Source organism: Sparus aurata, unplaced genomic scaffold, assembly GCF_900880675.1.
Source record: "Sparus aurata unplaced genomic scaffold, fSpaAur1.1, whole genome shotgun sequence".
NCBI classification, from domain to species: Eukaryota; Metazoa; Chordata; class Actinopteri; order Spariformes; family Sparidae; genus Sparus; species Sparus aurata.
In genome coordinates, this window is record NW_022045121.1 from 75,522 (window position 1) to 102,822 (window position 27,301).

A 27,301-nucleotide genomic window follows, 5' to 3' on the forward strand; every position below is an offset into this window, starting at 1 on the left:
ATATTTCACCTATGAATGATATGGGAAAGCTGAGGTGTGGAGTATTAACAGTAATACACTTTAACTGCACTTTAACACTGATGTAAACTTTAACAAACATAAACTGTGACACAATAAACCAAAGGTTTACAACTACACTATTACAAAGAGAATGGAAAACTAAAAGCATTTTAACTGACATACAAGCAGGAAAAACACCTGTAAAATAACACCTGAACAGGCCTAATGTTAACTTTCCAAACGTCCCTGATGAATTTAAGGTGGAGTAACATTAACTTACGTCGACTCGAATTATTTATTGATTATTAAACATGCATGCTTAACAAATGCTACTACTATCCGAAGTTAGCTAGCAAGCTAACACTCTGCTCCAACAACGATCATTAAACTATTAATTTCATTCACTTCATCACATTGACGTGACTGTACCTGTATCTTTTCACGTTTTTCTTCCTCTTCTTTCCTTCCTGTCCTTCACTGGGCTCTGGATGGATTCAGTCTGTTAGACCTTGTAATTCCACTACAGTATCAGTAAATTCCTCTCTGGTAGGGGTGGGCGGATCCATCCAAATATCGATAGTATCGATACCAAGGTGAGTATTTGTATCGAATCGATACTAGAGCGTTGAGATCGATATTTTTGTTGTAGTTTCTGTTCTATAAGTTCAGCACATCACTTGTATTTCTTCACAGGGTTTGTGTGTTTGCAGCGTCTCTCTCAGTCCTTATGTGCAGTGCTCCTCTCCACCTCTCTCACTCTGCTCACTCAGGTTCACTCTAAAGTATGAAGATGGCAGAATATAATAACTCTTTTGTGTATCTGTTGAAGGAACATTAGTATTCCTATTTAGGCTACATGCAGATAGGTTATAGATTTAACTATGTTAAATATTATTTTCTCATTTGCTAAAATCTTAGTCCTGTGTTTTATTATTATCATAATCATGATCAGCTAATTAAAGGCAAAAGTACAAAATCATTCAATAATCAGGAATTTTCATGTAAAAAGTATCAGTATCAGTATCGGCAGTACTGGCCCTGTAATTACTTGGTTTCGGATCAATACCAACATTTGCAGTATAGCCCACCCCTGCTCTCTGGGTCTTGGGGTCTCAGTCCGGTCAGATTCAGGCAGCTGGACTCTCGACCCGCCCCCCTCACAGAGGACAGGTACAGTACAACGAGCCAGAACCCAGAAAAAAGGCCTCTCTGTTATTTAATAGTCTTTCTTATGACATTATGTTGCTGTGGACTTAAATAGTGTTTCGAAATAATAGTAGTAATAGCACTGGTAAAAAACATTTATTTTTTATTATTATTTTTATTTCCCCCCCTCGTTTGCGGCGCCCCCAACAGATGACAGCGCCCCTAGCATTTGCCTATACTGCCTATGCCCAGAGCCGGCTCTGGCCATGATGAATTTACTGCTCAATCACACCATAAAATAGACGGAAGAGATTGGTGTGTTTGATCGATCCGCCATGACCCTTAGTTAATTCACTGCTGTAAACTTCCACCACTGAGAAAAAAATAATGAATAAAAAAGTAAAACTTTGTCCCAAAGCTATGTGAGGGTGTTTTACAATGAGTCACTTAAACTATCAGAGCCTCACTGAGAGGAGGAGCAACAAGAAGATAAACTGCAACATCACATTTCCTGAAATGAAACTGAAAGTTTGTCTGAGTGACAGCAGAGCTGCAGTCCAGACGAGTCTCTCTGTTTCTCTCTGGAGAAGAATTCGACTGAATCCATCAGATTCTCTCAACAGCAGAATCTCTGCAAACACTGGTGAGTACACTGAGCTACACAGACACAATAACATGACTACATATTTGGTTATAAATGAGTAAAAAACAGAATTTTACATTTTTTTACTAAGAGCTACAAAACAACTAGCTTCAGCTACAGTTAATTTACCACCTTGCTCTGGTCTGTTTCAAGTATTAACACAAATCCTGAGTTCTTGTCAGACAGGACAGTGGTTGTGGAGAGGAATAGTTTCAGTTTCCTGCAGCTTCCATCTTTTCTTCTTCACATTTAATGTGTCTGATTCTCTGTTTTCTGCATCGTCATCCTCTCTCTCTGTACCTCCTCCTCCTCTTTCTCTTCCTCCGAGCTGACTCTCTGACACTAAAGCTGTTTAGACACAGAAGGTGGTTTTTCTCTTGCTCTGCTCGCTCAGACGCTTCAATTAAACTAATAATGATGACATAATAACAAAAAAGTGTTCAATATTAAGGTATATAAAACATTCAGCCTACCTTAAGCATTAGCTCTCCAATAACATTACAAGCAGCATGTTATTTATATTATTTAAGATGTGATGTGAAAGTAATGGAGGGGTTTAAAATGGTACCATTATGATTTTAAAGATTTTAAAGGGTAAGTTCGCCCAAAAGTCAATATTCAGTCAGTACCTACTCACTCTGATGCTGATGGAAAGTTTCATAGTCCACAAAATATTTCTGGAGCTTCACAGCAAAACAGTGTTGCAGCATTCTCCTGACAAACTGAAGTAGCTGGAGACTTGTTTGAAAATGTATAAAATAAAAGCGCAAAACTAAAAAAGAACATAAAATGTCTCCATACTACGGAAGCCGTGAGGAGGAAGTGACAATTGTTTTTCTTTTTCTTGTCATCCAGTCTGATGTAAATAGTTTTCTCTCCTGTGTTACGACTTGACAACTGGTGCAAAAAAGGTTTTAACATCATCATTTTTATAAGTTCCTTCATTTTTCTTGTCATTTGTGGAAACATGTGAAAACATATTTTTCTCCAAAAAACTAATTTTCCTCAGTTCAAGTGTATAACAACTGAAAGGATGAAGCAGGTTTCCCACAACGCAGCTCACTAGTTGTATGCTCCCCCTGCTGGAGCCCCCTGGTCACTTCTACTGTTGGTGTAATGAAGGTGTTGGTGAATTTCCATTAATATAGAGAAAGAAGATGTGATGCCAGACGTTGAAGTGATTAATGAAGCTCGATAAAGGAGAACATAGCTCAACAGGACATGTGGTAACACAATGCAGCACTTCCTGGTCTCTGACTATTGAACCCACTACAGAATACTCTGAGGAAACGGGCTCACCTGAGTCCAGTGTGTTTGTCGTATGAGACACAGTGAAGGTGAAGATGCTGGAGGAACAGAATGTGACCTTAGTCGTCTGTGAGGCGGCTGCACAGAGAAGATGCTGCCCCCAAACAATCTTCCACTGTGACCCAGAGCGTGACCTCAGGGTAACTCTGCCTTCTGGGTGAGCAGAGTCTAGACACAAATCTATGACTATGAACCTATAAGACTATAATATATGGAAATTCCTTTACAAACGGCAACAGTGCTGGACTCTTACTGCTGCATCTGACAGTAACCATTATAACCATAAACTCTGATGTAACATGAAAACACTCAGATATCAGAATGAGGCCGTTACATGTTACTGCTTCATCTGACTTGCTGATAATACACAATATTCCACCTGTGACACTGACGGCAGATTAGCATCAATTATAGAACATTCCTCACCAAAACAAAGACATGACAGTGATGTTACATAACCTGCTGATACACAATAGATGCGTGTTGTGTTTAGTGTGTGTGAACACTTCTAGTCCTGTTAAGAACATGGGGTAGTGTCACACTTCAGCCTCTAGTGATCACAATGAGTACTACAAAAATACATGTTTTCTCTCCTGCCAAACATTCACTCATACGGAAGAGGATTAGGGCCACATGTGAATTTTTTTTTTAGTTCTGACTTTAAAGTCAGAATTCTGACTTTTTTCTCAGAATTCTGAGATTAAAGTCAGAATTCGATTAAAGTCAGAATCCTAATCCTCTTCCGTACACTCAGTTGTTAGAAATGGGAAAAAAAAATCACATTTTCATAGATGAAGGAAGTTAGAAAGATTATCCTGACAAACCCTTTTTCAGCAGTTTTCAATTCAGAAACACAAGAGAGAAAAAAGTTTAGATCAGACTAGGAAACTGCTGCAAAACTAGATCACCAGAAGACAAAAAATATCTCACTTGTCCCTCTCGGTTTATGTACCATTCAGCTCGTAGGCTGTAATCCAAATCTGTGGAAAACCAGAGATCCAAAATCGATTTGATGTGGCGCATGCTAACAGTTTTAACTCAGCAGCTTCAGTGAAGATTTTGGCCTTGAAAACGGCGTAATTAACATCTTTTCAGATGAATTTGGGATCTCTCGTTTATGTTTTCCTCCTTATTGTTATTACATTTTAAAACAAGTCTCCAGCTGCTTCAGTTGTTAAAGAGAATGCTGCAGCACTGTTTTGTTGTGAAGCTCCAGAAATGTTTTCTGCAAACTTCACCTGACTTCAGTATGGAGGTGAGGAGATAATGACTGAATTTTTACTTTTGGGTGAACTTTCCTTCACTCGCAGCATCATCCAGGACCTGACTGTCTATATTAACCAGACACTCAATACTTGCAGATTCTGACTGCAAACGTATTGATGAACATCAGCAGAGTTGTGTTGCACATTATTCAGAATAGTAATATAGTAAATGTGTTCCTCAGTGGATTCAATATAAGCACAGGATTCATGCAGTGTTAATTCTGACAGCAAATTTCTGATTTAGTCTTAGTCTTTTGAATAACACACCATTTAGTTTTAGTCATATTTTAGTCATCTGAAAACTTTTAGTCTTAGTCTAGTTTTAGTGAGTGGTAAATATCTCTCTCTCTCTCTCTCTCTCTCAATTCAATTCAATTCAAATTGCCTTATTGGCATGAGGTAACACTGTACATATTGCCAAAGCAAGGGTTCGGATATAAAAAATGATAAAAATAAAGGAAAACAATATTTACAATAAATTACTTTTATTACACAAGTAGTCCGGTCACTTATCACTGCAGCATATTCGGTCACTAAGCAACATCAGCTGATCTGTAGTCTACTTCATATCGGAAAAAAACTACTCCTAGGCCACTAGTATGGATGAGTTTCACATCAACTGTAATATTTTTTGGAAAATACGGTGATTTCAACTCTTGGCAAAAGGCTGAGTTGTCGTCACCGGTCAAGGAAAGAAAAAGAGACGAAAGCAGCGAAGAGGGAGAAGCGAAACAGCGTCGGTTTGGAGAACTATATTTCTCTGCTGAAAAACATTTTGAATGGTAACAAATAAATTGTAAAAAGACACACTGTGTCAAGTTTCTTTTCGTGTTGGCAAGTAGCCGGGTAATAAGTGGGATAATGTAAAGAACGGCAGTCATTATCGGGAAAATGAGTCCCTTCAGGACAGATCGTCCTGTGGGGACTTATTTTTCGCTCTGATTGGATCTCTTCTCCATTCGTTCCTCCCTAACATTTTCGTCTCGTTTTTATTCGTTGACTGAAGTGTCAGTTATATTTTGTCACAGTTTTCGTCATCATATCTGACTTTTTATTTAGTTTTCATTTAGTTTTCGTCCGTGAAAAAGGTTTGTTGACGAATATTTTTTGTGATAGTCTTCGTCAACGAAATTAACACTGGATTCACGACGACTCTCCTGGTTTCACTACAGTTAGTTTAATTCAAGTAAATATTCAAATTAAATGTAATAGTTGTTGTTGTGAAAACAGCTCAATAAATATTCTTAATAAATGTACTGAAGCTGTTTTTCTTTTTATTTCATCCTCAGACTGTAAACATGTCTGCTGCCAGCTGTCTGCTGACTGAAGATCAGTTTCTGTGCTCCATCTGTCTGGATGTGTTCACTGATCCGGTCGCCATACCATGTGGACACAACTTCTGTAAAACCTGCATCACTCAACACTGGGATAAAAATGTCAAGTGTCAGTGTCCCAACTGTAAAAAGACTTTCAACACCAGACCTGAGCTGCAGGTCAACACGTTCATCTCTGAGATGGCTGCTCAGTTCAGACAGTCAGCTCAACAGAAAGCCAGCAGCAGCAGCTCAGAGCAACAAGTTTCCAAACCAGGAGAAGTTCCCTGTGACGTCTGCACTGGAACCAAACTGAAGGCCCTGAAGTCCTGCCTGGTGTGTCTGGCCTCCTACTGTGAGACTCACCTGGAGCCTCATCTGACAGCTAAACAGCTGAAAAGACATCAGCTGATCAACCCTGTGGATAACCTGGAAGACAGGATGTGTACGAAGCACGATAAACTGCTGGAGCTGTTCTGTAAGACCGACCAGATGTGTGTCTGCATGCTCTGCACTGTTTTAGACCACAAGACACATGATGTTGTTCCTCTGAAAGAAGAATATGAAGGAAAGAAGGCCGAGCTGGGGAAGAGAGACGCTGAAATTCAGCAGATGATCCAGAAGAGACGACTGAAGATTGAGGAGATGAAGTGCTCAGTGGAGCTCAGTAAGAAAGATGCAGACAGAGAGATAGCAGCTGGTGTTCAGGTCTTCAGCGCTCTGAAGGAGTCTGTTGAGAGAAGCCAGGCCGAGCTCATCGACACCATCAAAGAGAAGCAGAGAGAGACAGAGAAACAGGCTGAAGGCTTCATCAAAGAGCTGGAACAGGAAATCTCTGAGCTGGAGGAGAGAAGCTCTGAGGTGGAGCAGATCTCAAGGTCTAAAGAGGACCTAGTCAACTTCTTCCAAAGCTTCCAATCACTGAACGCTGCTCCACCCACCAAGGACTGGACAGGAGTCAGCGTCCGTCCACCTTCATATGAGGGGACTGTGGTGAGAGCTGTGAATCAGCTGGAGGAGACGCTCAGTAAACAGATGAAGAAGGCCGAGCTGAAGAGGGTCCAGCAGTATGCAGTGGATGTGACACTCGATCCTGATACAGCACATCCTGAACTCATCCTGTCTGATGATGGAAAACAAGTATATGACAGTGATGTGAAGAAGAATCTCCCAGACAACCCAGAGAGATTTGATACATGTGCCTGTGTCTTAGCAAAGCAGAGTTTCTCTTCAGGAAGATTTTATTATGAGGTTCAAGTTAAAGAGAAGACTAAGTGGACTTTAGGAGTGGCCAGAGAGTCGATCAACAGGAAGGGACCAATCATACTGACTCCTCAGAATGGTTACTGGATGATATGTTTGAGGAATAAATATGAGTGCAACGTTTTTGCTGACCCTCCAGTCCGTCTCTTTCTGGAGTGTCAGCCTGAGAAGGTGGGGGTGTTTGTGGATTATGAGGAGGGTCTGGTCTCCTTTTATGACGTTGATGCTGCAGCTCTTATCTACTCCTTTACTGGCTGCTGCTTCACTCAGAAACTCTACCCATACTTCAGTCCATGTGTTAATGATGGTGGTAAAAACTCTGCTCCTCTGATCATCTCTCCTGTCAATCACACTGAGTAGAACAAACATTTTATTTTCTACAGAAAGATCCACATCATTTAATGTAACAAATGTACATTTATTGTTGATTGTGATCAATGTGATTTTATTGTTTTAACTATAAATGTTTTTCTTGATGTGTCACTCAGATATTTACCACAACAACAAACCAGTTTTACCAAATTGATTGATATTATCTAACGTATTCTCATTTATTGTAATAATTGCATTACCTGCCTTCAACACTGTTAAATCATCAGAAAACAATGTACTCAGATATGTGAAACATTTGTGTGTTGAGTTTTGTCTGACCATTGTAAATATAAGATGAGCTGCATCCTGACAAAACATTTATAAAAGAGCAAAAAGTAATTTGATTTTCTTTTTTCTTCATGAATAAAACAGAAAAAGAAAAAAAACATTTTATTGTGTCTGATTGATTATTTAGTTTGTTATTGATATCAACAGCTGATGTTTCTAATGACGACCAAATCATGTGATTAAAAACACCATCAGCTGTTCTCAGACTGACTTGAGCTGACGAGCTCCAATCCTCCATCACACCTGAGACAGCTGGTAGTGTGAGATGATGTCGTGTTATTGAAGGTTTGAACAGCTGATATAAACTAAACCAGAGATCTGAGGACGCCCTCTAGTGGAGACAAGACAAAAAAAATCAGTTTCTTGTCAAGAGGAGAATTAATTTACTTCAAATTAGATATGTCAGTCATGCTGACAACAAGAGGGAAGGAAAGCAGTGAGACCCACGACCGAGTGCCACTTGTTGATTTCCCTCCTGTGTCCCCCCCCTGGTTGAATGGGTAGGAACAAGTGATAAAATACAATATAAATAAGGCATTGTGCAAACATATTATCTCTCAGCCTCAGAGTGCCATCTCTCACTTATCTATTGTCAGCCGCTTTGCAAAACGACCTCTAACTCCTTCATGTTGCCATGCCATGTGGGTCAGGCAAAGGCAGAGTCGGAGAAACCAGGCAAAAGTCCAAAAAACCAGGAAGATACAAACACTAGGAGCTCAGAGAACAAAGGCTGGAACGCTAGACAAAACTAAGACGAACTGGCACAGGAGGTGGGGGAGACAGACTACTTAAGCACACAGGTGAGACAAAGAGACACAGGTGAAGCACATCAGGGCGGGGCAGGTAATCACACAGGAGGGAAGGACACAAGGACGGGAGGTGATGGACCTGGAACAGAGACAACACAGTGAGAACCAAAATAAAATACAGGAAGCACAGGAGAGAAACTGACAAAGTAAAAGGGGAACACTTAGCTGGGCGACGTGACAGTCAATAAACATATATAATCATTTGTCTTTGTCTGGAACTTAATTTTAATGTGGAGAACCGATGGATACGTGCAAAGAATTCACTGTTTCAGAACATTGAGATAGAATAAATTGACTTGAAATTGATAATCTAGCTGTCCAAGTCAAACTTGTACAGTTAGATGTTTGGAATAGTTCCCTCCAGCCTATTCCAGTAAATCAAACAACGGAGGTGGTGCCCCATCTACGAGTATATTATTAATCGCCAGTGATTAATGACCTTGATTATCAAGCAGTGATAGTCCCCTACATTTATATCTATGGTGCCGTCCATGTGAGGCCCGCATAGTCTCCTACACCCTCTTCCATGGCAGTCAATTTCACAATCAATTTTTATACACTCACACAGAAACTGCATGTATGTATTCAAGATTTTATTCCTTTTAAGTCAAAAATATGAAACCAAATAAAAACTGTAGAAAGGAACAAGTGATAAAAATACAATATAAATAAGGCATTTTGCAAAGATATTATCTCTCAGCCTCAGAGTGCCGTCTCTCACTTATCTATCGTCAGCCGCTTTGCAACCTCCAGCTCCTTCCATGTTGCCATGTGGGTGTTGTGCTCCTGGCTATCCTCATGAACCTTCAGCAAGTGGCTTGCATTGTTCCAGTCCTTCAGTCCTTCCTTATTAAGTCTGTATTCTGTTGGAGGAAACATTTAGCAGCAGAAGCAGTGCAAGCTATCATTTCTGTTTGAGTACATCAGCCAGCTTCTTTTGATGTTTTCAGCATTGACTAAGACTCTGTTACAAAAGTCATGTTGACACTCTCCCATCTTTGTTTTTGGGAAATGTGTAACTGCTTTTTTTATTTGAACTGGTCCTCTGTGAACTAACTCTCATCTCACTGTGTCAGTTAGAAGAGATGTCCAGTCAGCAGGTCTGTTGGTGCCTTTAGTCCTGATGCTGTGTCTCTCTGCTGTGCTGAGGTAGAGGACAGGAGCACCTGATGTTGTGTTACTCTGCTGTGCTGAGGTAGAGGACAGGAGCACCTGATGCTGTGTCTCTCTGCTGTGCTGAGGTAGAGAACAGGAACACCTGATGCTGTGTTACTCTGCTGTGCTGAGGAAGAGAACAGGAACACCTGATGCTGTGTTACTCTGCTGTGCTGAGGTAGAGGACAGGAACACCTGATGTTGTGTTACTCTGCTGTGCTGAGGTAGAGGACAGGAGCACCTGATGCTGTGTTACTCTGCTGTACTGAGGTAGAGGACAGGAGCACCTGATGTTGTGTTACTCTGCTGTGCTGAGGTAGAGGACAGGAGCACCTGATGCTGTGTCACTCTGCTGTGCTGAGGTAGAGGACAGGAGCACCTGATGCTGTGTCTCTCTGCTGTGCTGAGGTAGAGGACAGGAGCACCTGATGTTGTGTTACTCTGCTGTGCTGAGGTAGAGGACAGGAGCACCTGATGCTGTGTTACTCTGCTGTGCTGAGGTAGAGGACAGGAGCACCTGATGCTGTGTCACTCTGCTGTGCTGAGGTAGAGGACAGGAGCACCTGATGCTGTGTCACTCTGCTGTGCTGAGGTAGAGGACAGGAGCACCTGATGTTGTGTTACTCTGCTGTGCTGAGGTAGAGGACAGGAGCACCTGATGCTGTGTTACTCTGCTGTGCTGAGGTAGAGGACAGGAGCACCTGATGCTGTGTCACTCTGCTGTGCTGAGGTAGAGGACAGGAGCACCTGATGCTGTGTCTCTCTGCTGTGCTGAGGTAGAGGACAGGAGCACCTGATGCTGTGTCACTGGGCTGCTGGTGCTGAAATATGTTAAAGTGCATCTGAAGAGAGAAGAGAAGTATATGTGACCACTGCATGTTACATTTTAATAATAAAAAAAAAAACAATAGATGCTTGATGTGTGCTATAAATAAGACTAATATAGACTAATAATGAAAATGTGATGAGATACATTCAACTTCATTGTCATTGCAAAACAATTCAGTCTAATCAGAGTGCAGTGTGTATATTTCACCTATGAATGATATGGGAAAGCTAAAGTGTGGAGTATTAACAGTAATACACTTTAACTGTACTTTAACACTGATGTAAACTTTAACAAACATGAACTGTGACGCAATAAACCAAAGGCTTACAACGACCCTGTTACAAAAGGGATGGAAAACAAATGGCATTTTAACTGACATACAAACAGGAAAGACACCTGTAAAATAACACCTGAACAGGCCTAATGTTAACTTTCCAAACGTCCCTGATGAATTTAAGGTGGAGTAACATTAACTTACGTCGACTCGAATTATTTATTGATTATTAAACAATGCTACTATTGTCCGAAGTTAGCTAGCAAGCTAACACTCTGCTCCAACAACAGTAACTACGATCATTAAACTATTAATTTCATTCACTTCATCACATTGACGTGACTGTACCTGTATCTTTTCACGTTTTTCTTCCTCTTCTTTCCTTCCTTTCTTTCACTGGGCTCTGGATGGATTCAGTCTGTTAGACCTTGTAATTCCACTACAGTATCAGTAAATTCCTCTCTGGTAGGGGTGGGCGGATCCATCCACATATCGATAGTATCGTTACCAAGGTGAGTATTTGTACTGAATCGATACTAGAGCGTTGAGACCGATATTTTTGTTGTAGTTTCTGTTCTATAAGTTCAGCAAATCACTTGTATTTCTTCACAGGGTTTGTGTGATTGCAGCGTCTCTCTCAGTCCTTATGTGCAGTGCTCCTCTCCACCTCTCTCACTCTGCTCACTCAGGTTCACTCTAAAGTATGAAGATGGCAGAATATAATAACCCTTTTGTGTATCTGTTGAAGGAACATTAGTGTTCCTATTTAGGCTACATGCAGATAGGTTATAGATTTAACTATGTTAAATATTATTTTCTTATTTTGCTAAAATCTTTGTCCTGTGTTTTATTATTATCATAATCATGATCAGTTAATTAAAGGCAAAAGTACAAAATCATTCAATGATCAGGAATTTTCAAGTCAAAAGTATCAGTATCAGTATCAGCAGTACTGATCCTGTTATTACTTGGTTTCGGATCAATACCAACATTTGCAGTATGGCCCACCCCTGCTCTCTGGGTCTTGGGGTCTCGGTCCGGTCAGATTCAGGCAGCTGGCCTCTCGACCCGCCCCCCTCACAGAGGACAGGTACAGTACAACGAGCCAGAACCCAGAAAAAAGGCCTCTCTGTTATTTAATAGTCTTTGTTGTGACATTATGTTGCTGTGGGCTTAAATAATATTTTGAAATAATAGTAGTAATGGCACTGGTAAAAAAAAACGCCCCTAGCATTTGCCTATACTGCCTATGCCCAGGGCCGGCTCTGGCCATGATGAATTTACTGCTCAATCACACCATAAAAGAGACAAGCCTGCTATTTCCTAACTGTCTGTTCAGTGGTGTTTTGGTCAGTGGCGTATCCAGGACATTTTTACGGAGGTGGCCAAGATGGGACACAAAGCTAGTGTGGGGTGGCCATGGCATAGTGAAGTTTAATGCCACGTACGCAGCCGACCGCGGTTGAGATTTAAAGAATAGATTGTCTATGTTTAAGTGTGGGGTTTGCTGTGTATTAGCAAATAAACAGCATACACGTTGGGCAAAATTGGACCATCCTTTTTGAATTAAATCATGTATGACAGTACACAACAACTTCAGGTAACTGTTCATGAGTGACGCATCTGGACAAAACAGAACTTGACATACCATGCTGAGCAGGTGGAGCTCCAGACACTGCTGGATCACACTCATCTCTCACTATCTCCTGATCCTCTGGGTGTGGCTGCTCAGCTGTGGGAATACACGGATATCTGAGAAATCTGAGACATCAATAGGCTGGAGGTTCTGCCACACACACACACACACACACACACACACACACACACACACATATATAGATATGTCTGTGTGTGTGTGTGTGTGTGTATTTATGTATTATGCACATTTTATTATTGTTCTTCTGTCTTTAACAACTGTTTTAACTATTGTTCTTGTGTAGTGATGTTTCAGACAGTTTTAATTGTACGACTGGAGTGACAAACAACTTGAATGTGAGTCTACATGCTAAATTCAAACTATCCAAGCATGACCGACCATCCTGTGCAGGGGGAGCTGACTGCTCTTCATCACTGCTGCTGTACCGAGGCTGCTGACTGGACCGGGCCTTTCACTGCTGCTGGTTGAAGCTGTGGCTGGTTCTGACTCTTTTCTTTTTGAAGAAGAAGAAGCTCTGAATATCTCTTCTTTTCTTCATAGCTACTCTCTTTATAACCCTGGGGGAAATGTAATTCAATCACTCAATTATTAAATCAATCAGTCAGTCAATTCACTTTGAAGTGATAGCTATAGCTACAAACATCAAGCAGGATCATTGTCAATTGGGTTAGAATCAGTATGCATAGTGTTCATGGGGCTCTGGAACCCTTAAATAACAGCTTTGACTCCATTAAAATGCCTAAAAGAAAGGAGGTGTCAACAATGTGCCCAATTATGTCTATTTATAGTATCTACAAAGGTTTATTTTTACATAACTACCGACATCTTCGATCACTTTTAATAACACAATTAACACATATTGCATCTCAAGAATTTGTGGCATTAGAATGCAGTTTGCTCTGCCTCTGCCTATTTAAACATCTAAATATGTGAACTGTGAAGATGAGCTAATTGATCTGAACAAAAAGTGCTTCATCTCCAAGATCAAAAAGTCTTTAAACAGCCCTTAAATCACAGAGCAAATAAATGAATCCCAGCTTGTTCTTGTGTTATAGCTACTTTAATCCAGACTGTCACACTATATTTCACACACTTGGTCAAAAATATAACATTAGCTCTACTGAACACACACATCTGCAAATAACACCCTCAGTCTTCAGTCCAGAAAACAGCGTTTCATATTTCATGGCGGTATGCAAATAACAATAAAAAGAAAAAATAAATGCTAACGTTAAATGTTTAACTTGGTTTGCAGGCTGCTAAGCTAGCTGGTGCAGTGTAGTTCATCTTTTAGCTGCTACTTAGTGCTAGATAAAGTTTTCCTACGAGGGAACTACGACATAACTAAACATTAAATTACCTCTCAATAGACAGATTTCAGCATTTTTATCCAGCAGTTGACATTGTCACTGTGACCGTCCTCCTGTTTCATTAATGACCGGACCGGACCGGACTGGACCAGCAGCAGCAGTAGAAGCAGATGCTCATCTCTCATGGCTCATCTATCAGGCCTGCATGGCCAAACGTCTGACCAGAAATCAACTCTCACAGCCTCAGTACGACCATTACTGTGTTAGTTAAACATGTAAAACTGGCCCTAAATCAGCTGATCAGCTGTCTTCATTGATTGACAGCATTTCTCTTGTTTCTTGTGTTGAGAACTTGACCAACTACCTATCAGATCTGGATCCCCCAGAATCACCTTTGCTCTAGTGGAGACACCACCACGACAGAAACACCTCAGTCTGTTATTATGAGGAGAAAAGTTATAAAATATTCTTCATGTTATTTTAAATATTTGCTTGTTATTACTGGATACAAATGATTCTGGTTATGAAAATGATTTCACTTTATATCACAGAACTCATTATTTTCATAAAACAACATTTCTCTCTTATTCAGTCAATCTTTCCTGGTTATCAAGTGATAAAGTGGCAGGTTGTTATAATACAAAACTTCTCCATCACCTCCAGCAAACGTAAACTCCTTTCACATACTCACAAGGTCTGTCAATAATTAGTTATTATAAAATATTGATGAAGGTTTGTGAACACAGAGCGCTGCAGCTGTCCAGATGTTGTCTAAAGTGAGAGTTCAAGTCCAGTTCAGGATTTTGAGGACGTTCCTCTCCCTCTGTTAAATATCTCAGTGGAACTAAATCTTTCTGAGTTTGGATCCTATATAATGTAACACAACGTCTCAGAGGAAACCAGGGGACAAATGGTGGTCGACTCTTCTCTGATTCATCTGTTTTAGAAAACCAAACACCTGCATGATGTGTGAGTCAGGGAGAGACAATGAGCCTGAGGAGAAGATGTACTGAGACTACTATAGGCACTAAAACAGAGCCTGACTCCTATGTCAGGTGGAGGAAGATATCTAAACGTGTACATATCCAGAAAAGGATAGAAAGATCATTTAGGTAGTTTTGGAGTACAAGACCCAAGGAGGGACAGTAACAGATTTAGCCATTTATGGGAGATGAGCAGGGAGATAAACCACCTCCTTTTCATGTCGATTGGATAGATGGACCCTCAACCCACCACAGTGACCAATTAGGAGTAGGCAGGTACAGCCCAAGGGACTTTAAGAAGGCCCCTACGAGTAAAGATGAGAGGGTGGCACATGGAAAATCTCCTAAGAGCAAAGGCTGAGGTTTTGATGGGGCAGAGGGCAAAGCATATTGGCATTGTTTTGTCCACAGAATTGATAATATCAGAACGCAGCTGCTTCTGATCCGGACTCAAGGCGCTAGATTCTGTTTTAATGAAGATTGCTTCATCCTTCCGCCTTGCTTCCGCAGAATCATTTATGATCAAACTACACGCCGACACCTTTGAGAAGAGAAGCCCAGAAACTACAAGGTCATTTAATGTAAAGTAAAGCTGTTGTTATGTTGGAGAAGGTGAACTGAACACAACACAACTGTCAGTAGAGATTAAATGACAGCTGACGTCGCCCTCTGGTGGAGATTTTATCAAACTGCAGCCTGATGCTCTTCTGCTCCGTCTACACTTCAGGACTTTCAAAATAATGCGAGGAAATAAAAGTGATAATTATAAATCCCTCTGTGTTTTATCAGACAGACTGCTGATGTTTGAGTGGTGTCTCCTCTCTCTGACTGAGGAGATTTTTCAAAAAAACACAATTTTAATTTGATTTAAAAGTCCACATGGAGGATTTAGTAGCATGTAGCAGTGAGGCTGCAACCAACTACACCCTCCTCGCCTCACCCTCTCTTACTGCAGTTGCTTAAGTGTTTGGTTTGTCCGTTCTGGGCTGCCGTAGAAACCTGACAGACTCTGTGGAAGAGGAGCTGCTCCCTCTGTAGATATAAAAGTCTCTTTCTAAAGTAACAAAAACACAACGATTCTTAGTTTCAGGTGATTTTACACTAATGAAAACACAATTAGTGATATTATATTTCATTTCCTGTTGATCTAAAGACACAGTTTGTTCTTGAAAATCTTCCACTGACCTATTTTCTTATCTGCTTTATTTGTAACTGAATTTCTTTTGGCTGCTGTAAACTTCCACTGCTGAGAAAAGACGAGAAACAAACAAGTAAAAACTTGTTCCGAAGTTTTGTCGACAAGTTTCACAGTGAGTCACTAAAACTGACAGAGCTTCACTGAGAGGAGGAGCAACAGGGAGAAAAAACTGGAATGTCACATTTCCTGAAATGAAAGTGAAAGTTTGAGTGACAGCAGAGCTGCAGTCCAGACGAGTCTGTGTGTTTCTCTCTGAAGAAAACTTTCTCAACACAACAGCAGAATCTCTGACAAACACTGGTGAGTACACGGCCAATTTCAACATGTACATTTAGTCAGAACTACAAAACAGGTTGAAATCAAACCACAGTGACTGAACTCTGGATAAAGTTAGATAGGACACAGTCACAGCTAGCTTTAGCTTCAGCTAATTTACCCACTTTGACTGATCTGTCTCCTGATATTAAAACATCATGCTTGATACCTGATATTAATTGAGTTTGATTAAACCACATACCTTTACTGTAAAGCACAGCAGCTCAATCCAACCATAAGACAAACACAGATAAACTAGTCTGCTAAAGGCTAACTAGCCTAGCTCAGAGCACAGTGTCTCATGTTATCTGACAGTGTATTTATTGGGTCCAAACTGTACAAAATGGCGGTTTTACAACCTATATAGCTGTAAAACACTTAAGTAAGAATCCTTGAACTTATAACCCTGTCAGTTCAACTTTACTGTTTCTGCTCTGTGTCTTTGTACAGCTGATAATATTTACTGTGTTTCAGAAACCGGTATTACCTGTAACACAAAACCTGAACTGTACTCAGACAGGAAGTTCCACTTAGAGGTGTATCCAGGACACATTTTTACCCAACAGAACTCATCATGACCGTCCTTATATTCAACTAGTAATACTTTATTAAACATTTAATCCAGAGATATCTAATTACAGTTTTCTTTTTTCATTTTTCATCCTCAGACTGTAAACATGTCTGCTGCCAGCTGTCTCTTGACTGAAGATCAGTTTCTGTGCTCCATCTGTCTGGATGTGTTCACTGATCCAGTCACCACACCATGTGGACACAACTTCTGTAAAACTTGCATCACTCAACACTGGGATAAAAATGACAAGTGTCAGTGTCCCAACTGTAAAAAGACTTTCAACACCAGACCTGAACTGCAGGTCAACACGTTCATCTCTGAGATGGCTGCTCAGTTCAGACAGTCAGCTCAACAGAAAGCCAGCAGCAGCAGCTCAGAGCAACAAGTTTCCAAACCAGGAGAAGTTCCCTGTGACGTCTGCACTGGAACCAAACTGAAGGCCCTGAAGTCCTGCCTGGTGTGTCTGGTCTCCTACTGTGAGACTCACCTGGAGCCTCATCTGACAGCTAAACAGCTGAAAAGACATCAGCTTATCGACCCTGTGGAGAACCTGGAAGACAGGATGTGTACGAAGCACGATAAACTGCTGGAGCTGTTCTGTAAGACCGACCAGATGTGTGTCTGCATGATCTGCACCTATTCAGACCACAAGACACATGATGTTGTTCCTCTGAAAGAAGAATATGAAGGAAAGAAGGCCGAGCTGGGGAAGAGAGACGCTGAAATTCAGCAGATGATCCAGAAGAGACGACTGATGATTGAGGAGATGAAGCGCTCAGTGGAGCTCAGTAAGAAAGATGCAGACAGAGAGATAGCAGCTGGTGTTCAGGTCTTCAGCGCTCTGAAGGAGTCTGTTGAGAGAAGCCAGGCCGAGCTCATCGACACCATCAAAGAGAGGCAGAGAGAGACAGAGAAACAGGCTGAAGGCTTCATCAAAGAGCTGGAACAGGAAATCTCTGAGCTGGAGAAGAGAAGCTCTGAGGTGGAGCAGCTCTCACAGTCTGAAGACCACCACCACCTCCTCCAAAGCTTCCCATCACTGAACGCTGCTCCACCCACCAAGAACTGGACAGGAGTCAGCATCCGTCCACCTTCATATGAGGGGACTGTGGTGAGAGCTGTGAATCAGCTGGAGGAGACGCTCAGTAAACAGATGAAGAAGCTGCTTGAGGTCGAGCTGAAGAGGGTCCAGCAGTATGCAGTGGATGTGACACTTGATCCTGATACAGTATATCCCTACCTCATCCTGTCTGATGATGGAAAACAAGTTAAACATGGTGATGTAAAGAAGAAACTCCCAAACAACCCAGAGAGATTTGATAAATGTGCTTGTGTCTTAGCAAAGCAGAGCTTCTCTTCAGGAAGATTTTATTATGAGGTTCAAGTTAAAGAGAAGACTGACTGGGATTTAGGAGTGGCCAGAGAGTCGATCAATAGGAAGGGACACATCACAGCATCTCCTCAGAATGGTTACTGGACGATATGTTTGAGGAATGAAAATGAGTACAGAGCTTGTGCTGGCCCTCCAGTCGGTCTCTCTCTGAAGAGTCGGCCTGAGAAGGTGGGGGTGTTTGTGGATTATGAGGAGGGTCTGGTCTCCTTTTATGACGTTGATGCTGCAGCTCTTATCTACTCCTTTACTGGCTGCTGCTTCACTCAGAAACTCTACCCACTCTTCGGTCCATGTGTTAATGATGGTGGTAAAAACTCTGCTCCTCTGATCATCTCTCCTGTCAATCACACTGAGTAGAACAAATATTTGATTTTCTGCAGAAAGATTCACATCATTTAATGTAATAAATGTACATTTATTGGTGATGTTTAACTATAAATGTTTTTCTTGATGTGTCACTCAGATATTTACCACAACAACACACCAGTTTTACCACATTGATTGATATTATCTAACGTAGTCTCATTTATTTTAATAACTACATTACCTGCCTTCAACACTGTTAAATCACCAGAAAAGAATGTACTCAGATATGTGAAATATTTGTGTGTTGAGTTTTGTCTGATCATTGTAAATATAAGATGAGCTGCATCCTGACAAAACATTTATAAAAGAGCAAAAAGTAAATTGATTTTGTTTTTCTTCATGAATAAAACAGAAAAAAAAAAAAATCTTGTGTCTGATTGATTATTCAGTTTGTTATTGATATCAACAGCTGATGTTTCTAATGACGACCAAATCATGTGATTAAAAACACCATCAGCTGTTCTCAGACTGACTTGAGCTGACGAGCTCCAATCCTCCATCACACCTGAGACAGCTGGTAGTGTGAGATGATGTCTGTTATTGAAGGTTTGAACAGCTGATATGAACTAAACCAGAGATCTGAGGACGCCCTCTAGTGGAGACAAGACAAAAAATCAGTTTCTTGTCAAGAGGAGAATTAATTTATTTCAGATCAGTTTCTGTGCTCCATCTGTCTGGATGTGTTCACTGATCCAGTCAGCACACCATGTGGACACAACTTCTGTAAAACCTGCATCACTAAACACTGGGATAAAAATTACAAGTGTCAGTGTCCCAACTGTAAAAAGACTTTCAACACCAGACCTGAACTGCAGGTCAACACGTTCATCTCTGAGACGGCTGCTCAGTTCAGACAGTCAGCTCAACAGAAAGCCAGCAGCAGCAGCTCAGAGCAACAAGTTTCCAAACCAGGAGAAGTTCCCTGTGACGTCTGCACTGGAACCAAACTGAAGGCCCTGAAGTCCTGCCTGGTGTGTCTGGCCTCCTACTGTGAGACTCACCTGGAGCCTCATCTGACAAAGTCAGGCCTGAAAAGACATCAGCGGATCGACCCTGTGGAGAACCTGGAAGACAGGATGTGTACGAAGCACAATAAACTGCTGGAGCTGTTCTGTAAGACCGACCAGATGTGTGTCTGCATGCTATGCAGTATTTCAGATCATAAGACACATGATGTTGTTCCTCTGAAAGAAGAATATGAAGGAAAGAAGGCCGAGCTGGGGAAGACAGACGCTGAAATTCAGCAGATGATCCAGAAGAGACGACTGAAGATTGAGGAGATGAAGCGCTCAGTGGAGCTCAGTAAGAAAGATGCAGACAGAGAGATAGCAGCTGGTGTTCAGGTCTTCAGAGCTCTGAAGGAGTCTGTTGAGAGAAGCCAGGCCGAGGTCATCGACACCATCAAAGAGAAGCAGAGAGAGACAGAGAAACAGGCTGAAGGCTTCATCAAAGAGCTGGAACAGGAAATCTCTGAGCTGGAGAAGAGAAGCTCTGAGGTGGAGCAGCTCTCCCAGTCGGAAGACCACCTCCACCTCCTCCAAAGCTCCCCATCACTGAACACTGCTCCACCCACAAAGAACTGGACAGGAGTCAGCGTCCGTCCACCTTCATATGAGGGGACTGTGGTGAGAGCTGTGAATCAGCTGGAGGAGACGCTAAGTAAACAGATGAAGAAGGTCGAGCTGAAGAGGGTCCAGCAGTATGCAGTGGATGTGACACTCGATCCTGATACAGCACATCCCAAACTCATCCTGTCTGATGATGGCAAACAAGTTAAACATGGTGATGTAACGAAGAATCTCCCAGACAACCCAGAGAGATTTGATACTTGTGCTAACGTCTTAGCAAATCAGAGTATCTCTCCTGGAAGATTTTATAATGAGGCTCAAGTTAAGACTGACTGGGATTTAGGAGTGGCCAGAGAGTCGATCAACAGGAAGGGAAACATCAAACTGTCTCCTCAGTATGGTTACTGGATGATATGTTTGAGAAATAATAATGAGTACAAAGCTTGTGCTGGCCCTTCAGTCCGTCTCTCTCTGAAGCATCAGCCTGAGAAGGTGGGGGTGTTTGTGGATTATGAGGAGGGTCTGGTCTCCTTTTATGACGTTGATGCTGCAGCTCTCATCTACTCCTTTACTGGCTGCTGCTTTACTCAGAAACTCTACCCACTCTTCAGTCCATGTAATAATGATGGTGGTAAAAACTCTGCTCCTCTGATCATCTCTCCTGTCAATCATACTGAGTAGAACAAACATTTTATTTTCTAAAGAAAGATTCACATCATTTAATGTAATGAATGTACATTTATTGGTCATGTGATAGGGTTTGTTTCACATTCTGATCAATGTGATTTTATTGTTTTAACTATAAATGTTTTTCTTGATGTGTCACTCAGATATTTACCACTAACAACACACCAGTTTTACCACATTGATTGATATTATCTAACGTAGTCTCATTTATTTCAATAATTGCATTACCTGCCTTCAACACTGTTAAATCATCAGAAAACAATGTACTCATTTATGTGAAATATTTGTCTGTTGAGTTTTGTCTGATCATTGTAAATGTAAGATGAGCATCCTGACAAAGCATTTATAAAAGAGCAAAAAGTAATTTGATTTTTTTTCTTCATGAATAAAACAGAAAAAGCAAAAAAAAAAAAAATCTTGTGTCTGATTGATTATTTAGTTTGTCATTGATATCAACAGCTGATGTTTTAATGACGACCAAATCATGTGATTAAAAACACCATCAGCTGTTCTCAGACTGACTTGAGCTGATGAACTCCAATCCTCCATCACACCTGAGACAGCTGGTAGTGTGAGATGATGTCGTGTTATTGAAGGTTTGAACAGTTGATATGAACTAAACCAGAGATCTGAGGATGCCCTCTAGTGGAGCTCAAGACAAACTGCAGCCTGTGTCCACATGAGGACCTGCTCTTAATAAAGAACTACAGTCTGATGCTGAAGCAGATTACATGAAGGCAGGAGAATAATGAAATCTATCTGGTTCATGTCTTCTCATGTTACTGAGGAGCTTCTCTGTGTGTTATGTAAGCACAGACTTTAACTATAAAATAATTGTACTCAGCTTACCCCTTAAAAGTGCAGAATCACAGAGAAGCTCTTTAATCTACAGCTGTGGTTCAATCAGAAGGATTCTCCATCTCAGGTAAAAATGTTTCTCCTTGTAATGTATTTGTGAGAAATGTTTCAGGCGGAAAAAAACTGCTCAACACTTTGGAGAACAGCAGTGAAGTGCAGAGGGATTAGTTGCTGTGATGGATCACAGACTGTAAAGTGTTTGGAACAGATACACACTGCTATGTTACAGTCACAGACAGGAAGTAACAAGGTAGTCACTCGCATACAAAATCAAAAAACTTAACTTGCCCTACGTTTCTGTTTCTGGGGGCTGTTTTACTTTTTCACCACTGTGAGAGGAAATATTGTAGTTTTTACTCTACTACATCGTCTAACATCTGGATTTTCTGTTTGCAAATTCACATTTTTCATTAAACAAGAATTAATCTCAAATAACTGTTGTTGTGTTATGTTAAAACTCAATTAATTTGACAAAGATGACATGCATTTTGTTCACAGTCTTAGAAATATCCTCATATTAAGGAACGTCATATCATCCATGCTGTTGTCTGATGACATAACCCCCAAAACCCGATGATGTAAACTTTCTAATCCACAGTGACAGCATGGTGCATTTAATGTTCTCATGGGTATTATAAAGTATTCTGATCTAAGGTCAGCTGAAACAGAAACATCAACATCAGTCATTTTCCATCGTGACACACAACACTGGATATTCAAATAATAAACTGAAATTCCTACAATTTGTACAGAGCACTTTTAAATTGAGTCACGGCAACAGAAATGTCTCAACAACCAAAAAGATTTTGGTAAGTCAAATGGGCTAAATTTGATATTTGAGAGATAAATCAATTCTCATCACCGTGTTTATAAGTAATAAACAACTTCTCCTGTAGTAGACTAGTGTGGTAAAATGTTCAGCCTTTTGACTGAAGGGTTCAAGATGTGAATCAAATTTTAGCACTGGCCAAATTATGCTGAATTTAATATTGCACAATTTTGAATGATTGCCAACAGCCTCACATGGGGCACCATATGTAGTGTTAGTATATTGTAGTATCACGCAACATTGAAAGGGAGTCTTGGGTTAAATTTGGCTATCAATAATGTCCATGAATATCAGAGATAAATACTAATTATGATTAATAAGATCCAGTTCACATTAGACCACCTTGAGGCACCACCCTTGAAGTGAAAGATAGCCAAGTCATCAAATCAGTCTCATAGAAAGTTACTAAACTGTCTGTTTAGTAACAGTCTCATAATTATTTCTGCATGGCGTCTCATAAGAGGAAACTTGGCATTTCCAAGCTCTGGTAGAAGTCGGTAGGGAGAGATGCTGATGCTGATTCTTCAGAGAATTATCATACTGCATTTCCATAAGTTCTAATTGCGAACTCTCTCCTACTTCTTCTGCATCCATCGGGAAGGAAGTCGAGAACATTTTGATTTCTCACCATGTCTGAAACTTAATGCACTCACTTGCTATCTTGATCTTCTTTGGGTTGGTTCTTTTGGTGGCTTCAAAATCTCAAGTTCTAAATAGAACATTTTCATCAACTTCCAAAGCTCCCCATCACTGAACGCTGCTCCACCCACCAAGGACTGGACAGGAGTCAGCGTCTGTCCACCTTCATATGAGGGGACTGTGGTGAGAGCTGTGAATCAGCTGCAGGAGACGCTCAGTAAACAGATGAAGAAGGCTGAGCTGAAGAGGGTCCAGCAGTATGCAGTGGATGTGACACTCTATCCTGGTACAGCACATCCTGATCTCATCCTGTCTGATGATGGAAAACAAGTTAAACATGGTGATGTCAAGTAGAAACTTTCAGACAACCCAGAGAGATTTGATAAATGTCCCTGTGTCTTAGCAGCACAGAGTTTCTCTTCAGGAAGATTTTATTATGTTCATGTTAAAGACAAGACGAAGTGGTGTTTAGGAGTGGCCAGAGAGTCGATCAACAAGAAGGGATACATCAAAGCATCTCCTCAGAATGGTTACTGGAGGATATTTCCGGCTTATAAAAATGTCTGCGGAGTTCTTGCTGACCCTCCAGTCTTCTTCACTCTGAAGAGTCGGCCTGAGAAGGTGGGAGTGTTTGTGGATTATGAGGAGGGTCTGGTCTCCCTTTATGACGTTGATCCTCTGATTATCTCTCCTGACAATCACACTGAGTAGAACAAACATTTGACTTTCTACAGAAGGATTCACATCATTTAGTGTAGTAAATGTATATTTATTAGTGATGTGTGATGTATACATCATTTTTTCAGGTTCTGATCAATATGATTTGATCCTTTTCACTATAAATGTTTTTCTTTGATGTGTCACTTTGATTTTTCACCACAACAACACACCAGTTTTACCACATTTATTGATATTATCTTATGTAGTCGCATTTATTCTAATAACTGCATGACTATTATATTGTCAAAAAACAATATACTCAGATACATGAAACATTTGTGTGTTGAGTTTAACCATTTTATTGTCTGATTATTGTAAATATAAGACTTGCATCTTGACAATGATGTTAAAAATGAGCAAAAAGTTATTTTATCATATTTCTAATCTTCTTAATAAAACAGAAAAAGACAGCGTCCCCAGGAGAGAAGGAGGAGAGAGACACATTTCATTGTGTCTGATTAAACTCAGACTTTAACTTTACAATAATTGTACTCAGCTTCTTTTAAAAGTGCAGAATCACAGAGAAGCTCTTTAATCTACAGCTGTGGTCCAATCAGAATGTTTCTTTATCTCAGGTCAGAACTTTTATTTTCCTCCTTCTATTGTATCTGTGAGAAATGTTTCAGACGGAGAAAAGCTGCTCAACACTTTGGAGAACAGCAGTGAAGTGCAGAGGGATTAGTTGATGTGATGGATCACAGACTGTAAAGTGTTTGGAACAGATACACACTGAAATGTTACAGTCACAGACATGAAGTTACTAAGTACATTTACTCACATACAAACATGACATTATCAGAATTTCTTGAGAGTTTCTGTTTTTGGAGGCTTTTTATTTTCCCACCACAACATCTGAGGAGGAAATATTGTACTTCTACTCCACTACATTTGTCTGTACGACTTTATAGATATACAGTTTACATTCAACAGGAAGTAAACTCATCTCTCTTTTGTTGTGTAATCTTGTAATAAGAAATAACTTTGTTTCAGGTAACTGTAGCTGCATTTTGACGTTCTGAACCCATTGAGGTACCTCATGTAATCCATCATCTCATCTGATGACATGAACACAAAAATCTACAGATGTTTTCTGATCGAAAGCCAAGATATGATGCATTTAACTTTCTCAAAGGTATTTTATAAAAGGCTTCAGATCTATAGCCTCCTTAAACAGCTATGACATTAGCATCAGTATTTTTACATGGAGCAAGACCATTTTTGTTGTACTTATCTTTACCTGGAGGACAGAAAACTGAACAGTTTGCTGATGTTTTAAAACATTGTGATTGAACTGCTTTCAGACTTTAGTTTTTTTAATACCTCATATTTATCAGTGGTAGTTGTGTCAGTGTTTTGACACTTATTAACCCACAAGGTTCAACTATAAGAGCAACACGTCACTGAGAGAGACTTGATTTAGAGTTATTTGGACTCTTTTACAACTTCTAGTTTTGAGTTTTGTCACATAACATCAAACTATATTTATACATGTGACTTCAGGAGGAATGACTTCATTCATGTCCAACAACTCCCTTATTTACTATCAATATCACTAATTAGGAGGTTATTGAGGGAAACTCTTTATAAATGTTCTAGTAGTTGTAGAAATGATCTTGCAGAATAAGGAATTATTTATTATTATAAAGTGCTTTATAATGACTAATAAAGAGTCAACATGCAGCTAATAAGGAACTAGTTAATCGTTAATATGTGTCGCCTGATATCAAGTGAAGTTGAATTAATTTCAGAATCAGGACTTAAGTACCACTACTTGAAACGACCAAGAAAAGTCTTTTTTAAGACTGTGATCATCTGAGTACCAGCCTTCCCTCTGGCTACTGGACCGACGCGCCGTGCCGTAGTCCAACCCAGAACTCTCAAGAACATCAAACCTCAGTGTCTCCTGACTCCCAAGACCGTCCAAGCCAACTGGTACAGTTAGGTGTTTGGAATAATGTCCTCCGGATTATTCCAGTAACTAAACACGGAGGTGGTGCCCCATTTACGAGTGTAAAATTAATTACCAGTGATTAATTATCATATATATATCAAAGTAGTGTGTGAGCAGTGTCTCCTACATTATATATTTATGGTGCTGCCCATGTCAGGACCACATACTATCCTACACAGGGATTACATTTTAAAGGTGAATTAATTAATCACAAAGGAATTCCTGGCAGATTGAGTTGTTGAGTTCAAGCACAGGCAGGTGGCTTCCAGGGTTGTGCAGGTAGAGACTCACGGTTACGCAGGTGGCTGGCTCAGGCCGTCAGGGTTGTGTAGAGTGCTAGAGGTGCGGAAAGCTAGGTGGTGGGTGGTAGAGGGGCTAGGCCACAGGAATGGTCCGATCACACTGGAAGAGGAGAGAAGCTGGATTAAGGCACTTGGAAGTGAATATCTCAAAAGACTCTTAATACATATACTCAAGAGAATGAGAGAAACCAAGTACCACTAGAGCTGGCGACATTAATCTGGCACCGTGCATAGGGAAGGTCTGGGTATAAGAGCAGGTGCTGATTACATCCAATAAGCTGCAAGTGTGTGGACCGGCACAGCTCCACCCAGTAGAAAAGCCATGCCCGGTCTCACCAAGCGCCTCTAAAACACAAAGTACATAAACACTACACCACAAAGTCCCATCATAACAGTTCCCCCCCCACTAATGGATACTTCCAATTGTCCTACCAGGCTTGTCAGGGTACTGACGATAGAAGTCAGAGAGAAGCATATGGTTGGGTTTGAGACCCCTGGCGGAAACTCCAGAACATTCCTCAGGACTGTACCCCTCCCAGTCATCAAGGAACTGAAAACCCTGGCCCTGTCGACAAACGTCCAGGATCTTGGAGACAGTAAAGGCTGGCTGGTCCTTGATGAGATGGGTTAGGAGGAGTGGGTTCAGCCAGAGGGCTAAGGATGCTTATGGAAACGGGCTTCCACTGAGAGACGTGGAATTAAGGCTGGACCCATCGGGATGCAGGCAACTTGAGGCGAACTGCCGCAGGATTGCTGAACCTCTCAACTTCGTAGGGGCGAACATAATGAGGAGCCAGTTTGCGGGAATCCAACTGAAGGGACAAGTCCCGGGCGGAGAGCCAAACCTTCTGTCTGGGTTGGTACTGGGGAGCAGGGGAACGACGTAGGTCTGCCAGGCATTGGCTGTGCGGAGAGGAGCATCAGGGCAGCATGTGCAGTGTGCCAGACATCCTTACAATGGTTTAAGTAGACTTGAATAGAGGGGGAAAGCCATCACTGCTTCCTGTGTGTGTGGAACAAAGGGGATTGAAAATCTGGAATTGTCATTAAGGGGGTCTTGCCGGTGGCTGCACAAGTGCGGGAGTTGTGTGAATACTCAACCCAGAAAGGGAAGTTGCACCAGGAGGAAGGATGTCGAGGTGTCAAACAGCCAAGGGTGGCTTCCAGGTCCTGGTTAGCATGTTTGGTAACCAGATGTGAGACTCGAGGTTGCCCCCAGCACCCCACAGAAAGCCTGCCACACCTTGAAGACATCAAAACACGAGTTGAAACATGTGGAGAACGAGGAG

The 27,301-nt window shown here is 41.0% G+C and overlaps 3 protein-coding genes across 4 annotated transcripts; all 3 read left to right on the forward strand.

The window, feature by feature from the left end:
• Positions 1–1,688: 1,688 nt before the first annotated feature.
• LOC115577839 (zinc finger protein RFP-like) lies at positions 1,689–7,323 on the forward strand. Its single transcript, XM_030410722.1, has 2 exons — positions 1,689–1,789; positions 5,652–7,323. The coding sequence occupies exon 2, from the start codon at positions 5,661–5,663 to the stop codon at positions 7,296–7,298; it is 1,638 nt and encodes a 545-aa protein (XP_030266582.1). The 5' UTR covers positions 1,689–1,789; positions 5,652–5,660; the 3' UTR covers positions 7,299–7,323.
• Positions 7,324–16,796: 9,473 nt separating this feature from the next.
• LOC115577842 (E3 ubiquitin-protein ligase TRIM21-like) lies at positions 16,797–18,449 on the forward strand. Of its 2 annotated transcripts, XM_030410725.1 has the most exons (2): positions 16,802–17,032; positions 17,069–18,449. In XM_030410725.1, exons 1-2 carry the CDS (start codon positions 16,806–16,808, stop codon positions 18,447–18,449), a joined length of 1,608 nt encoding a protein of 535 aa, XP_030266585.1. In that variant the 5' UTR covers positions 16,802–16,805. The 2 variants fall into 2 exon arrangements, with proteins under 2 accessions (XP_030266586.1, XP_030266585.1); XM_030410726.1 differs by having other exon boundaries at positions 16,797–18,449.
• Positions 18,450–19,105: 656 nt separating this feature from the next.
• LOC115577854 (nuclear factor 7, ovary-like) lies at positions 19,106–21,062 on the forward strand (the record flags this gene model as incomplete). The annotated part of the gene is made up of 1 exon (XM_030410738.1): positions 19,106–21,062. A coding segment is annotated over one exon (1,602 nt), but the record flags the coding sequence as incomplete, so codon positions are not given.
• Between the last annotated feature and the right edge of the window lie 6,239 nt (positions 21,063–27,301).

Bases quoted from the DNA above. Each gene is read 5' to 3' on its own strand.
- LOC115577839 (XM_030410722.1), top strand. From the start codon at position 5,661: ATGTCTGCTGCCAGCTGTCTGCTGACTGAAGATCAGTTTCTGTGCTCC.
- LOC115577842 (XM_030410726.1), top strand. From the start codon at position 16,806: ATGTCTGCTGCCAGCTGTCTCTTGACTGAAGATCAGTTTCTGTGCTCC.